Source organism: Sinohyriopsis cumingii, chromosome 13, assembly GCF_028554795.1.
Source record: "Sinohyriopsis cumingii isolate HCF-2022 chromosome 13, ASM2855479v2, whole genome shotgun sequence".
NCBI classification, from domain to species: Eukaryota; Metazoa; Mollusca; class Bivalvia; order Unionida; family Unionidae; genus Sinohyriopsis; species Sinohyriopsis cumingii.
In genome coordinates, this window is record NC_142973.1 from 63142281 (window position 1) to 63158880 (window position 16600).

The 16600-nt window shown below is 35.9% G+C and overlaps 1 protein-coding gene across 1 annotated transcript in view; it reads right to left on the minus strand.

Annotated features, from left to right (window-relative positions):
• The window catches only part of LOC149785708 (transforming growth factor-beta receptor-associated protein 1-like), a 107608-nt gene that overhangs the window by 45754 nt on the left and 45254 nt on the right, over window positions 1-16600 (minus strand). Inside the window, exon 13 of the mRNA XM_089979575.1 lies at window positions 4290-4358. Within this exon, the coding sequence (XP_089835701.1) occupies window positions 4290-4358 (69 nt within the window). The remainder of the gene's footprint in view (window positions 1-4289; window positions 4359-16600) is intronic.

Consider the following 16600-nt stretch of genomic DNA (forward strand, 5'->3'; position numbering starts at 1 on the left):
TTCATTTGATCAATCGAACACTTGTAAATGTTATTGTGTATGTAACATAAACTACCTTAAATTAACCAACTCTTTCATAACTGTGATCAAAGATAACAAGGCAGCAAAGCGAAACGAATACTTCGTAAAATAAAGAGCTTGATTTCACAGATACAAACCTGAACCGCTCCAGTGGCCTAGTGGTTAGAGCGTCCGCCTTGGATGCGGGAGGTTGTGGGTTCGATCCCCAGCTGAGTCATACCAGAGACTTAAAAAATGGTACTAACAGCTGCCTCACTTGGCGTTCAGCATTAAGAGGTTAGTGTTAGGACTGGTCGGCCTGGTGTCAGGATAATGTGACTGGGTGTCATATCATGCTACATGTCTGTGGCATGATGCCCCAGTGATAGACATCACTATAAACTGCCACACTGCAGACATCGTAGTGATATGACTGAAAAATTGTTAAAGCTATGCTAAAAATAAAAATCACAAATCACAGATACAAACCATTGTGAGCAAGTGAGTTTCAGAGAATTCTTGAACTGGCACTTTTAAGGATATCCTCAAGGATGATAAGAAGTTTCATTATTAACTCTAATTAATTCACGACATCAATATTGTACTAATTGAGCAATACAAAAATTGAGTTTCAACGTAGATGATTGTCTCACAAAAATAAATGTCGCATGTTTTTAAAAAACAGGAATCTTGTTTGTTGGTGTATCAACAGTTAGTCTAGTTCCCTGCCTTGTGGACTCCCAATTTGGCAGGATAATATTAAACACCACTACAGGAACCAGACTCAACAAGAAAACAAAAAGCAATAATGTAATACACAGATTTTTTCGCGTGCATGTGATAGTTGTTGAAACCAGTTGGAACTATCTTTCATATGTCGGACCTTTTGAAAATAAATGTTATTCAAACAGAATAATGAACAACTTCATTAGAAAAAGCACATTATTAAAAATTATCGACGTGAGTGTAAAATGAGGATTCAGTCAATAAACAGCCCAATTCCCTAATGCTACCGGCCCCCAACAGTTTTCTCGATGACAAAGCAATTTTATTGAGGTCCCTCGGTAACTTGCACCTCACTTATAGGGCGGTCCATGTTTGTGGACCCCGTTGTGCGTGACTTGCCAAGGAAGAGGTGTATAATGAAAGATCTGCCAGTGCATTATATAATGAAAGATATACCAATAACATTATACAATGAACAATTCGTCAGTACATTATACAATGAACAATCTGCCAGTACAATGTACAATGAACAATCTGCCAGTACATTATACAATGAACAATCTGCCAGTACATTATACAACCTAATATCTGGGTCTGTTAATGAGGGCAATGGGGTGACCTGTTGAAACTAAGTACACAAGTTCTAAAAATGAGAAAATAGAAACATAAAATCATTTGATATTATTACTGTATTATCACATTTAATCAATGGATGTCATATGAAACTGACAATAAATAATTAATATCTATTATATGGTTAAGTTTTAACTTTCATCAGTTCTAATCTAGAAAATGTTATATGGTAGGTAATGGTATGATAACAGTGCAGTACAATATGCCTACTGGGAAACATGGCAAGTCAGTTACATATATTTTATACACATACACAAAACAGTCAGTTCATTATACAAAGAAAGAAATGGGTCTGTGCTACAGTCCGGTACATATATTTTGTACACATACAAAACACTTCATATGTGTTTTGTTCAGAGACAGCAACAACAACAAAAACAAGTTTGATGTGACATAGGGATAGGACAAGGTATAGAAGGCAAAGTGCTAGAAGGCAAAGGTATATTTATTTATACACCATATCAAATAGGTTATTTCCTCCTAACTCAGTACAAAACATAAATGTGGCTTTTTATTTACTTTCTCCTCTTTTCTGCTTTCCAAATATTTTCAGATATTTTAGTATGAATGAAATCTAAAACTTTTAGACTGATAAAAGTTCAATTCAGTGCATCTAAGAATATCAATGAATGGATATCGCTGAAAACAGCCATTAAATAGTTCCAATCTAGCCAGATGACATGGAAATGTGGACTGAACAGGCATGTCAGTGCCAGGTCATCCATTTAGGATTAAATTGGTATGTAATAAAAGATCAATAGAATCTATGTTGGGGTTTGGACTGAGACAAGAAAATCCCAGTCAAGGGGGGCTATATTATTTGTCTCCCCATGAGGCATAGCCTCATGGGGGGACAATGTGACCCTGTGACTGGGATTTCCATGTCATGGTACAAGCAACAATGTAGATTTTTCTCACCCAATTTTTTAAAACTAATTAAAAATAATCCTGCACCCTTGCAATTTAGTTACAGATTCAAACACAGTATTCATCAAGTACTATTATCGCTTCTCACTTAAAGGTCATCAGGTTTTGTACTCTTTTATGAAAATCTTGACTGCTCTGGTGGCCTAGTGGTTAGAGCATCCACCTTGGATGTGGGAGGTCACGGGGTTCGAACCCTAGCCGAGTCATACCAAAGACTTCTAAAAATGGTACTAACAGATGCCTCCATAGGCACTCAGCATTAAGAGGTTAGTATTAGTACTGATGAGCCTGGTGTCAGGATAATGTGACTGGATGGGACATCACGCCCCAGTGCAAGACATCACTATAAACAACTATAAACTGCAACAATGCAGACATCATAACGATATGACTGACAAATTGTTAAAGCTACGTTAAAAATCCAAATTACACACACACATGAAAATCTTAATATTAATCTAGCTAAATGTGGCGCTCTTAGGAAAGGAAAAAAAAATCATGAAAAAAGTTATAATTGTTATGTGTTGGAAGTATGGCGCAATGAGTGTCTTGAGCCATGTGCATCTATTTATACTGCGCATTAATATGAATATGTTAATGAGGACAATAGGGTGACCTATCAACCCTAAGTACACAAGTTCTACACATAAGAAAATAGAAACATAAAATCGCTTGATATTATTACTGTATTATCACATTTTATTGATGGATGTCATATGAAACTGACAATAAATAATTAATATCTTTTATACAATTAAATTTTACCTTTCTCATCAGTTTTAATTAGGAAAACATTTCATGGTAGGCGATGGTACAATACAGTGCAGTACAATATGTCTATTGGGTACAGTTCTAAGGCAGTGTAGTGACATCAGCTAATTCATAACTTTCTTGGAAATTTATATTTTCTGTCCTGGATATATGGCAAGTGTTGCTATCACTAGTGCAATGATATGCTACATGGAAATTTGTTTTTGGAACAGCATGTGGACTGATGAGCAAAACAGAATAAGTGCAGTTTTCATTTGCAACTGCATTATTTGATTCAACCAGGGCAGATTGTGGGTGTTTGACAAGGAAGAAACCAGTTCAACATAATACATTTCTCTTTTTTGACAGCTTTGTGGTTGCCTCTGGAGCTCTATCTCGTGTGTGTGTGTGTGTGTATGTTGTGTGTGTGTGTTTGTTTTGTATGGTGTTATCAAAATTGGAGAGACCTTAAGTTGTTTTATGAGTGAATTTCTTCTCATTTTATATCTGTGTTTGTTGTTGTTGTTGTTGTTTGATTTTATAACAACTCTGTCAGGCACAGCAGAAGACATCTAGGGTTTCTTTTTAAAAGTAGTTCCTATGGCGTGGACACCAGGACTGACATGACAGGTCTGAGATAACCAGACAGAGATTGGAAATGTAGGGCTAAAAAAACACAGGTAGATTTCTGTGTTGCATAGGTCAGAAAATACAGTATATAGCTGTAAGATTAAATGGGAATGTAATAAAGGATAAAACATCATACAGCTGATGTGCAAGATACAAATATATGTACTGCCATTGTATGTATGGGAATGGGAAAGTAAAAAAGGATAATACATCATACAGCTGATGTGCAAGATACAAATATATGTACTGCCATTGTATGCATGGGAATGGGAATGTAGTAAAGGATAATACATCATACAGCTGATGTGTAAGATACAAATATATGTACTGCCATTGTATGTATGGGAATGGGAATGTAATAAAGGATAATACATCATACAGCTGATGTGCAAGATACAAATATCTGTATTGCCATTGTATGTATGGGAATGGGAATGAAATAAAGGATAATACATCATACAGCTGATGTGCAAGATACAAATATATGTATTGCCATTGTATGTACGGGAATGAGAATGTAATAAAACTTTATAGGAGTCTGACAGTACTGTAATCAATTCAGTATGGTATTTAATGAACACAGAGTAAAAATGCAAAGGATCAACAAAAAGGCAATCACTTACTTTGATAGGAATTCGACAACAAATTCTAAACCAGGAAATAATTCATCTTTTATTTCTCCATTGACCAATCTGAAAAATGTTAAGAAATATAGGTCACAAATTATATTTGAATATGTAAATGAAAGTAGAGTTCATAACTTGTGCCTTATGTACGACATGTACTAAATTTGATATCTGAGTACTATGTTGTAAATATTTTTGTAAAGTATAAAGTTTCAACACATTCCACCTAAGACTGAGTATTTTTTCTTACTGTATTCATTTTTTTAACCAGAAAACTTGGAGACTACATCATACCACCCTTTCATGAACATGTACATAATATCATGCAAATCTAATAAATAAGAACATAAAATTAGAGTCACTAATTTTCCAGATATAAATGCAGATAGTACGATGGTGGCAATGATGGGTACAACAATAATTCTAATTTCTCTCTGGTGAATTTCATATACAAACATAATGTATATAATGGTAACCTGCTTTCCATTCAGCAGCCAGGTGTGTCCTGGCCAAATAAAGGCTCTGTCTTGCATTCATCAATCACTGAAGCATATCGACATTGACTGCTCTATGAATGCAAATAAAACTTTTGTTTGATGAATAAAGCATTTTGTTTAGATAAGGGCTGTTCAATTTAAACATATGGTACCCAGGGAAGGCAGTTTTTAAAAAAAATATATGCCAGGGTACTTTGATTTCACAGAGTTCATATTAAGATGATAAGAAAATTCTAAACTGCATATATGAGTACCCTAATTAAAAAGTGTCTTCCCTGGGTCCCATGTATGTTTTAATGGAACAGCCCTAAAGGAATAGAATGTGAATCAGTTTGTAAATATTTCCTCTCACCTTTAAACACTGCACTCCAGTCATACTACCAGTGTAACTCAAAGGTGTCAATATGTCAAATTTGAAAGTCAAATGGTTTTTATCACTTGAAGGAGAGGGTTTCCAAATGCAAGACAAGAGAGGGTTGAATCAATTTACTAGCTGGATGGTGGGAAACAGTCAAATAGCAGCAGTACAGATAAGTCACCTTGTGTGACAACATGACATGTATTGTTCAAAATCTTAATTTTGTTATATCTGATGAAAAATTTAAATCTATAAGAGTGATATAATTTCATCCAACTTCATTAGGGTCAGCCTGATGGCCATTCAATATTTACAAAACTTGTTTGCCTGTAAAGGCTGGCTTACTTTTAATTTGCAAGTCAATAACAACAGCCACATCAAGCTTCTTTTCATTTCCTATTGATTACATATTTCTTACACAAGTCAACTCTCTTGGTCATGGCAAGCTGAGCAAATGGTTAATCCAGATATTGTCTAAAGTGTAAACAGCTGTTCCTAAGCTTAATTATGCTAGTTGGTCAAACAAACAGTGAGTTATCTGTTTCACAATCACATGTGAGCAGCCAACATACAATCTGTATATATTCACTCCCATTTATGACCCATCAAGGGTTGTCCTGGTGGACTGAGACACAATCTTGTGACTTTACTTTGGCATCACTTCCCTCTTGTGCCATACGTCTTTTGTTGTTTTCTTTTGTTTGCAAAGCTTGAATATTGTACCAAACACCTTAGCTCTGTCCAGGCCCCATGGGCTGTCTGCTGACATGATATTGTTTATATCTTACTATTCTTCTATTCAAGTTTCAAGCACAAGGTGCTGCAATCAGAAACCAAGTCAATAATGTATATATGTAGTCACACAAGGTGTTGAGAGGCAATATCTACATTCATTTATTTCTTCTTAGGTGGCTGTTGATCATTTCCTCTTTTCATTGTCAACATTTCTTCATCCTTATCTTCATCACGTATGTTGGTCTAGGTAACTTGAAGACAGGTAGACTGTTATCCATTTATGCCATTATCTTGCTTGTTTTCATCTGTAACCTGTGAAGTTTGTCCACTATGCCCATTTCATTTTATCTGAGGCTTCAAGTTTGATCCCAATTATGAAAGAGAAGTATTCCTGAAATAATATAAAAAATGCAGGTTCTGCGGAACACTGAAATCTGCTTAAAAATATGAATATTTTAAATTCTGGATGCATGAAAATTCCAACAGCTGAATCCCCTGTACAAAACTTTTTCAGCAAATTTCTCTTTTATTTATCTAAGTATCTATTGTATATTGCATTGGTAAACATTCCAGAGTCCAAGCGATTCCAAAGACTGAGTGAAGTAGCATAGGCCAGTATTGAATTGGTTATAGCTTAGGCCAATATTGCATTGTGTATAGCATTGGCCAGTAATGCATTGGTTAACATTCCAGAATCCAAGTGATTGCAAAGATTGAACAAAGTAGTATAGGGCAGTACGAACAGTCTTTTACAATTAATGTGGATATAGTCTGTGTGTCTCAGATAACATCTGAGGGGACATTATGTACAGGGTGTTGTATCTTTGTTTCTCTTGAAAAATCAATCCAGGAGAAGGAATAAATTGCTATTGTCAGTTGACTAGTGCCAGCAAGCTCTTCTTAGGATGGAACCAAGTTGTGTCATTAAAATCACTGAACCATCAGAATGGAACTGCACGTAGTTTGGATCAACAAATACTGCATGTAGCTCACTCACTCAGCATGCTAAGTTAGTGTTATCATGAACTGCAAGTCATGTATGATAGCAGCTTAGGTGTGTGTGTGTGTGTCTGTGTGTGTGGACTAGAACTTTGACAGGTTTGGCCATGTCAAGGACCTAGAGAGGTTACACTGTGAATAATGTGGGTGAGCATAGTCTGGACCACAAGTCAGAGATAACCTTGTTCCAGCCAAATTCATCATGTTTTCAAACAAAAAAAGAAAGAAGTTAGCTACTGGAAATGTACACTGAGAGTGGTGTGACTTCATTGATGTGACACCAGTCACTGACAACACACAATTTTCCCTTGTATGTCTTCAAAGTGCGGGAACTTCAGCTGTTGACATCCTCTCCAGGATTAAGGCTCCAAAGTACTTTTCCATCATGTTATCCCTGAAAGGAGCAAGCAGTGAAGGAGGTGTTTGTTCAGACATGGATGGATTAGCAGCGATCTTGACTGTCTGAGCAGAGTGGAGGATGCTATGACTCATCTGGGTATATCTGTCACTGAATTGAGCAGATTGCTGTTCCAGGGAGGGCAATCAGAGTTACTGCAGTCTGAACCCTTCATTTATTCACTGTTTTCCCAATCAAAACTGATGTAGGACAGGTGCGTGCCAACATCACCTCAGAGCTGATTAAAAGAGCATGTACAGCCCATGCTTTTGGTGTGGTGGAAACGTGAAACGTGAAAAAGCAATGTCAAGCATGGATGGACATAAAGGGCAGACCTGATGGAAGGTTCCTGGAGAGACACTGCTGTATGAAGCAGTTGTTCTACTTGATAATGAGTCAGCCAGGACATTAAGCCAGACTGGAATGTGTCAAACTTGAATATTACCCGATATTGAGAGTTCCCCTGCTGTGAGACAAAGGTCTTATGATTGTTCCACCCCTTGCAGAATGATCATCACATGTCCATTAGTTAATTAGCATTGTAACAGGTCCAACCCCCGAGTAGGCCAAGGAGCTGTAAGAAATTTCCTCATCTAAACAATGTCTTATTTAATGTTTTCTCCATTGCATGGGTTATACATTTGAAGCATGTGAGAGAAAGATTCCACAGAGATAAAGAGTTAAATATCTAGGTGAACAAAATATTGAGATGGGATAAGGTCAGACATTTCTACACTGATTATCCACCACACAATGAGGGAAGTGGTGTGTTATGTAGAACATCACCATCTCTGCATTAGAAATCCTGAACTCTTTTTGCTTGCCTTCAAAAACAGGGGCATGTGAATGCTTATAGGTCACTTGGCCAAGCCATTGTTCTGAACTACCATTGAAAATTTTCAGGCTATTATCATCCCTTCTCTTATATGTTCCCTAACGTGGTCATGCTGTGATAGGAGACTGCACTGAAAGTTAAAGAACCACTCTTGTGCCTCTTCCTTTCTCACCCACTCGATTCAACACCCTAATTGAAGCAGAAAACTGAAAGGGATGGAGTGTGTAGGAAGAAAACCCAGTAATGATCGTTAGTGGCTTTTTCAGCCAGACAAAATAAAATCATCTTCTGATGTCAAGTATAGAGGAAGTCGAGACAATGTTCCTGATGCACTCAGATATGGCATTAAAGACTTGTCCATGCATATATTAACACCATGGCATGGTATATGTATAAGAAAAATATCTCTGAACAGGACTTTTTTCCAGTGGGGTGAAAAAGCGGCATGCAACTAAATCACATAAGGAAGCTCTTAGCGATCGATATCACATGTGACAATAATGAAGGGTACAATAATTGCTAAAATATTAATAAATACGCAAAAATGTTGTACACATCATATAGAACAATATTTTGATTTACTGTTCCAGTGAAAAAGAAGTGTGGATGATTAAATTTAAAAGGTTATAGAATCTTATTGGATTGTCCAGAGGACATCTTTACTGCACGGCAGCTAAAGTAAAAAAATGATTTAAACTGAGTATAGCAGTACCCATCTAGTAGGTAGGAAGAGTTGCTTCCCTTTGTCTACATAACACAGAAACAGAGATGTTTTTCAATATATCCAGGATTCAGAGGTAGAAAAGAAAGTCATACTAACATACTGTGATCAGGTAATGAATCTGAAATTTTGTTAATCATTATTTTCCAGGAGGTTTTAAGGAGAAAATTACAAACTTCAGGAGTCATTTTTAAAGTTTGATACTTTGATTAAAGATACATCACTGCAGTTGAAGAAACGTCTACAAAAATCACTTAGTTACCAGCTTCAACCATGGCTATCAATGTACACCGCTCCCTCAATAACTCGCACCCTGATAACTCGCGATCCTGCTTATAATGCGGTGTCCGTCTTGGCTCCCGATTTTTTCCACAGAAAATGTATTTAAAATATCTTTAAAATATGCTGAACATGAAAAAATTACGATAAGAATTGATAAATTAAACCTTGATACACTGCTTGTTTTATCATTGAAAATGGTGATTAATACCTGTAAAAATATAATCCATATTTTGAAATTTGCAAGTTCCAAAGAAGAATTAATTTCAGAGATCTCTAAAACGCTTAATTACGTGTATTTGGATGCCAATTTTTGATCTGGGATGAAGAAAATCACTGAGACGGGAGTCCTCCGTATGCATGTAATAGGCGTGTGGGAAAATTCAAAGATTTGCCGGTCCTGTTTCAGCCACCTGCTTTGTGGGAAAATGTGTTGATCAGTTAACTGTGCTGATATTTACAATGACAGAATTCAGTGGCTGAAAGACTCTTTGATGTACTGTTGCCATTTTATAAGAGTACATTAAAAAAAAATAAAAAAACAAAAAAAAAACATGATACAACAGCTAGGCGGCTAGTTTAAAGGCTTTGACTGCGGCCGAGTGAGAAAATGTACTGATATTTAGTGATTGAATTCAGAGGCAGAAAGACCCAGTTTTAAAATCCTAGCGAGACCTCTGTTTAAAGATTTCATATATTATGTAAGTTTTTATGATAAATAGTTGTCAGTATACTGTAAATAAACAGTCTGGTGAAATAGCGATCAATGAAAACTTCTGGTAAATGCTAACAGGTGGCAACAGAGAATAAAATAAACACCAATTAAACGTCTTCCTGTGTGAAAGTCACGTTCTAATCCTTTAATTCCGTTTCAGTGTAAACATTATAATCACAACATATTCTGTTCATTGAAAACATGAAAAGAGTCAATCGACCATCACATCGAAACCCGTGAGTACTTCTGTGAGAACCTAATTACATGTACATGCCAGCTTTGTTTTGATCAACAACTTGGGGAAGTGTTTGTTGCATTAAAAAAAAATCGATTACAAGAGACCTTGGGTGCTGGATTAAGGGTCTTGGGGCTGCCTTTGACGTAAAGCAAAACAGTAACAGAGACAATGACGATGATAGTGACTTCGAATGTTTCAGTGAAACTGATGTCATTAATGCCGAGGCTGTTTGGGAGAAATTCGTACAGACTCATGGTCCTGAGATGGGTGTTTCTCTTGATGATAAGGAGGAGTGGATTTGTGCTGACAATGATTGCCCCACAGCTGAATACATGTCAGATGAAACTATAATTATTTCAATAGCTAACAAATTTTCAGCAGAAGACGATTCTAACTGGAGTAACACAAGTGTTGAAAGTGATGCAGACGCAGATGTTGCACCCCCACCCCTCTGCACAGGAAGCAATCAAATATTTTGATATTGCCATAAGGTGGCTGGAGACCCAAAATGTTGACTACGTAAAGCTCATGCAGTTGAGAAATCTGAGGGATTTTGCTCGGCGGCAGAGAAACCAAGGAGTAACACACAAAATTTTTTATTTTTTTTTCAAAAAGTTAATTGATATTTGTCAAGCGTGGCACAAACAGCAAATATTAACTTGTTCTAATTTACATTGTTTTAAATTTGTAGACCAATTAAATATGTTAGTACTGATTAACCCTTGTTTTTTTTTTTTTTCCATTTTACTTCTATCCCATTCAAATCTATCTATCTATTGTTCGATCGACACTTTCTTGAAAAGAGTCAATCTTTTGTATACAAAAAAACGTCTAATTTGGATCAAACAATAAAACTAGAATGTATCCAATTCAACATAAAAATTAGTGACGTATTACACAATGTGTGAAGTGGTACACATGTTAAGCGAACGGAAACCACGTGGAATAATGTTTTCGATGATCGCCTCAATATACTGTAATTTATCCTGAAATTAATGTTGTCCTATGAAGAAATAATAAAGTACACCGTTATGAAGAGATATTTATTAACAGTTAATCTCATAGCGATTATAAAGTGAGTATTCAACAGTATAATCTGTCTACCCCCCCCCCCCTTATTTTTCCATTATGTCGTCAATCACTTTATTGGTTTTGGGCTTATTTTATAGGTCCCTCGATAACTCGCGCCTCACTTATAGTGTGGTCGATGTTTCTGGGCCCTGATGTGCGCGAGTTATCAAGGGAGTGGTGTAATATGATGACAGTTGCAAAATCATTCACTTTGGAGAAAAACAACAATTTCTCTAAAAAATTTTTTTAGCTTTTTAATCTCAAATTCTAGGAAATTTTATGACCAAAAGTTGTTTTCAAGGCTTTTTCCAGATATTTTCACTAAATTCAAAATCCAGCTAGATTCCAGAACACCCTTAAAATTCAGGAGAGTGTCTGAAGTCTGATAATTTAATCAGTTATTTTTTATGACATGCACAGATATACTTTTGTTGTGAGAGATCCACTCTAAACTATCTAGTGTCAAAGTATCAGTCTACTCTAACTTACCTAGTGTTAATGTCAGTCCAGTCTGATCTACCTAGTGTCAGAGTACTAGTCCACTCTGATGTATCTAATGTCAGAGTGCCAGTCAACTCTAAAGTACTAAGAATTATCTAGTGTTGGAGTATCAGTCCACTCTAAACTACTTATTATCAGAGTAACAGTCCACTCATAACTACCCAGTGTCAGAGTATTAGTTCACTCTGCACTAACTAGTGCCAAAGTATCAGTCCACTCTGATCTACCTTTAGTCAGAGTATTGGCCCAGTCTGAACTATCTTATGTCAGAGACTCATTTCACTCTGAACTACCTAGTGCCAGGATATCAGTCCACTCTGAACCACCTAATGTCAGAGTATCAGTCCAGTTTGATATATCTAGTGTCGGAGTATCAGTCCACTCTGAACTACATAATACCAGACTATCAGTCCACTCTGAACTACCTAGCATCAGAGTATCAGTCCACTCTGAACTACCTAATGTCAGAGTATCAGTCCAGTCTGACCTATCTAGTGTCAGAGTATCAGTTCACTCTGAACTACCTAATGTCAGAGTATCAGTCCAGTCTGACCTATCTAGTGTCAGAGTATCAGTCCACTCTGAACTACCTAATGTCAGAGTATCAGTCCAGTCTGACCTATCTAGTGTCAGAATATGTCCACTCTGAACAACCTAATACCAGATTATCAGTCTGAATTACCTAGTGTCAGAGTATCAATCCATTCTGAACAACCTCATGTTAGAGTATCAGTCCAGTCTGAACTACCTAATGTCAGAGACTCATTCCACTCTGAACTACCTAGTATCAGGATATCAGTCCACTCTGAACTAACTAATGTCAGAGTATCAGTCCAGTTTGATATATCTGAACTCTGAAATACTTAATACCAGAGTATCAGTCCAGTCTGAACTATCTAGAATCAGAGTATCAGTCCACTCTGAACTACCTAGTGATTACATACTTCAGGCATCTTTTCTTTTATTGTTTTGGTCTTAGTGTAAAAAAAATGAAGGTTTCAACAAGTTCTTGGCATTTATTGATAAAGTGCTGAATTGTGCTTGAAATTAAGAAAGATGGGATGGATATATTCAAGTACATTATACAAAAGTGTATGTTACAAATAACTCACCAAGTGGAACAATTGATCAGTCAATCAATAAATCAATCAATCTCACACATCTATTTAATTCAAGTCCATATAATAAATAATGTTTAGTTAGATCCCAACTTGTCAGTTTTATTCTTAGTTTCAGCACAATAGATAATACATTTCTATCTGAATGAATCTCAATAACTTGTGCACAATGAGGTCCTGCAACACAGATCGCAGTATGAGAGCAGGAGTTGCTGACTGATCTCTGAAAAATTTAAGAAGGGATTCCATCCTGGTTGGACATTGACCATGAGATGACAAGGGGAGGTGACTGTTTAATGGTTTAATAATCATTTTATATTTGCATTCTTTTCTAAGGAAGCTGTAAATTTCCTGTATAAATAACCCTTAATTTCAAGATAACCAACCACTGAAAAATTGTTACAAACATTACTCCAAGTGATTTAAAGACAAATCACATGTACCTGCATAAACAATTTGTATTATATCACTGTTTTTTGCATGTGAATATGGATATATTCAAGTGTTCTTGTTGATTCATGACAAGATTTCCCTTTTTAAAAAACTAGTGACGTTTAATTCATGAAATAACAACCATCAACATCGGAACACGATTTTCTTTATTGTTCGACTAATAAAATATTGATGTCACAATTTCATTGCAAACAACAGTGAAATTTCTGCTTTATCTTGAGCAAACTTGTCAATGCCAACTGGAAAATTTTAAGTTCACTACAAACTTTGGAACTCACTTCTCCATACTGAATCATGTGAAGTTCTTCATGCACTGAGTAAGTCTTTCACATGTTTCCCTTGCTATCCTTGAATACATTTATGAATTAGTAAGATAAACTAGTGATTAATGTAAGATACTTTCATTATGTTACCTACATTAAAATATTTATAACATTGTTCAATTGGCCACTAGGTCTTATGCCACTAGGATTTACATGCTAACTGTTTTTAAAGTTCCACCCCCTTTATTTGATATCAAAGACATAATTAACAATGAAAATATAAAGAAGGTCGACTTTTAATTGATTGTACCAATACTTCTGCAAATCAGAGACCAAAACAGCTGACACTTGACAAAACTTATTTAATTGGTATTTATTTCTTAAAGTACTGCCACCGGTAGGCATCACTGACTATTTCATGGATCAAAATATCTTTTAATATTGTTACAGTGTACTGAAAAATAAAATTTCAAAAGAAAATTTAGCAAAACATGGTTCATGCAGAACATGGTTACAAATATTCAGGGACTTTTCAATGACCTTTTCCAATATTCAAGGAGTTTATTCTGTTACATTTTTCTTCTGAAAACCACTTTAGTTGTCTGGATGATGACACAACTTCAAACAGATCAGTGTTTCAGTTTTTAACAGCTGAAGTACAAGTTTTTCTTTCCATAACAATAACGATTATTCAGCTTTAATAGAGTGCAAAAAAGCACTTCTCATCTATATGTGGTCAATATCAGTCACCTGTTGTATTTTTCATTTTCACTAATTTATATACATTTGTCTCCATAATAACATAGCTATTTTTGGTCCTACACCAACACTGAAGCCTTTTTTAGTTCATCTAGTTTATTATTCAAAATTTCCTCTAACCTTCCCTTTCATTAGCCTTTTTGCAAGCAGTTCTCCTCAAATAATCTTTTCCTTAGCAGTTCTCCTCAAATAGCCTTTTCTGTAGCAGTTCTCCTCAAATAGCCTTTTCTGAAGCAGTTTTCTGAAGCTTTTCTCCTCAAATAGCCTTTTTTGAAGCAGTTCTCTTCATCTAGCCTTTTCTGAAGCAGTTCTCTTCAAATAGCCTTTTCTGTAGCAGTTTTCCTCAAACAGCAGTTACCCTTAAAGACTCTTTCCCTAGCAGTTCTCCTCATATAGCCTTAATCTTGGCAGTTCTCTTCAAACAGCCATTACCCTAACAGTTCTCCTCAAACAGCCTTTTCCCTAGCACTTATCAATAACCTTTCTCCTAGCACTTCTCCTCAAATAACCCTTTCCCCAGCAATTTTCCACAAAAAGCCTTTTCTGTAGCAGTTCTCTTCAAAAAACCTTTTCTGTAACAGTTGTCCTCAAACAGCCATTACCATAGCTGTTCTCCTCAAATAGCCTTTTGCCTGGCAGTCTTCTCAATTAGCCATTACCCTAGCAGAGGTCTCCTCAAACAGCCTTTTCCATGGTATTTTCGCTAAATTAGCCTTTACTAGCAGTTTTCCTCAAATAGCCATTACCATAGCTGTTCTCCTCAAATAGCCTTTTACCTGGCAGTCTCCTAAAATAGCCATTACCCTAGCAGAGGTCTCCTCAAACAGCCTTTTCCATGGTATTTTTATTAAACTAGCCTTTACTAGCAGTTTTCTTCAAACTGCCTTTACCCTAGCAGTTCTCAAATAGCCATTTCCCTGGTAGTTATCCTCAAAGAGTTTGTTTGTGTCATAAAACTACTGCCTCAGTCTTTTCCACGCAACTGATTTGTAGTAGTGATAAAATTTTGATTCTGTTCTATCTTCTTCTTTTTTATCTCATCTTTCCTCCAAAAGCCCAATTTCCATAATTTCTCTCCTGCTGGTTTTCTTTTTCTCCCTCTCTCATTCCAAATGTCATATCTTTGTTGGGACATTCCCTAAGAAAGGACCAAGTCCTTACTGACAGCCACACTGTGAATGCCTTCAACATTTGCGACATAGTCAAATATAACTATCTGAGCAACTTGGGTTTGCTAATTCATGTTCTCAATGGTCCTGTGATTCTTGTTGCTAAACAACTGCAAAAACACTCATGCATGTCACCTTTTTCACACCATATGGAAACTGTTTAGCAATATAACTATCTAGAAACATCAATTTGAACAGTTTACTAGTCTGAACAGTTTACTAGTAACCTCTGACGATCTGTATCACTGATGACCTGTTATGAGTTTTATTTTCCATAACATCTCAGCTTTCTACACATCATCCTTTGAAACAGTCTTCAAGTGGCTTTTGTAAGTTCAGTGGTTAGTGGGGTATAGTTAAACCTCCCTTCTCAGTAACAAGTTCCTTCTCCAGTATATTAGCATAGTTCTCTTTCATAAAAAGAGAAAAAGAGGTAATATTTACCTCAGATTTTGAGTTAAGAACATGCAATTTATGCTAATTGCATTTTATGTCCAACTTAGAGCAGATTCCACCATGTTGAAAGGTCTATTACACAATGAGAGTGAATAAGGCCTTCTACTTTTCTCCCTTAGAAGGTTTAATCCATCCCTTGTATGCTTCATTCATGCCCCACTTCAAAATGCACACAAACTGATTTTTCATTATGGTTTATAGAGTTTTTTTATGCCTATTTAGCACATACCACACTTGCTTGTTTGGTTCACTTCCGCTGGTGCACCATTTACTTGTACCATTAAATTAATTCACTGGTAAAGCGACATAAAAATGAGTGAAATTGGAGTTTACAATATCCCATCTTATTTAATATTTGTTTTTGATCAAAACATTCCTTTTTATACCATTACATCTCTTGCAAGAATTTCAAGGAGGTTTAGAAAAAAATTCAGAGAGTTCAATGAGTTTTCAAGGAAAAATAGATCTATGATCAAATTCTATGAGTTTTCAAGGACCATGCCCAAATTCAAGTTTTCAAAGACAGTGCAAACCATGCAAAATATATGACTTATTATTAAAAGTTGTTAATTTCAAGATAATGATTCAAATTTATAAGCACTTACTGCCATTTTTGAGAATAAAATGAGTGATATATCAAAGATTCATTTACCAGAATTAATTGTAATTTTCTTCACATTCAACAAATAGGGCACATTTTTGTGTTATTTTCTGTTTTTCTTTCAAAATGGAATCCATCCCGAC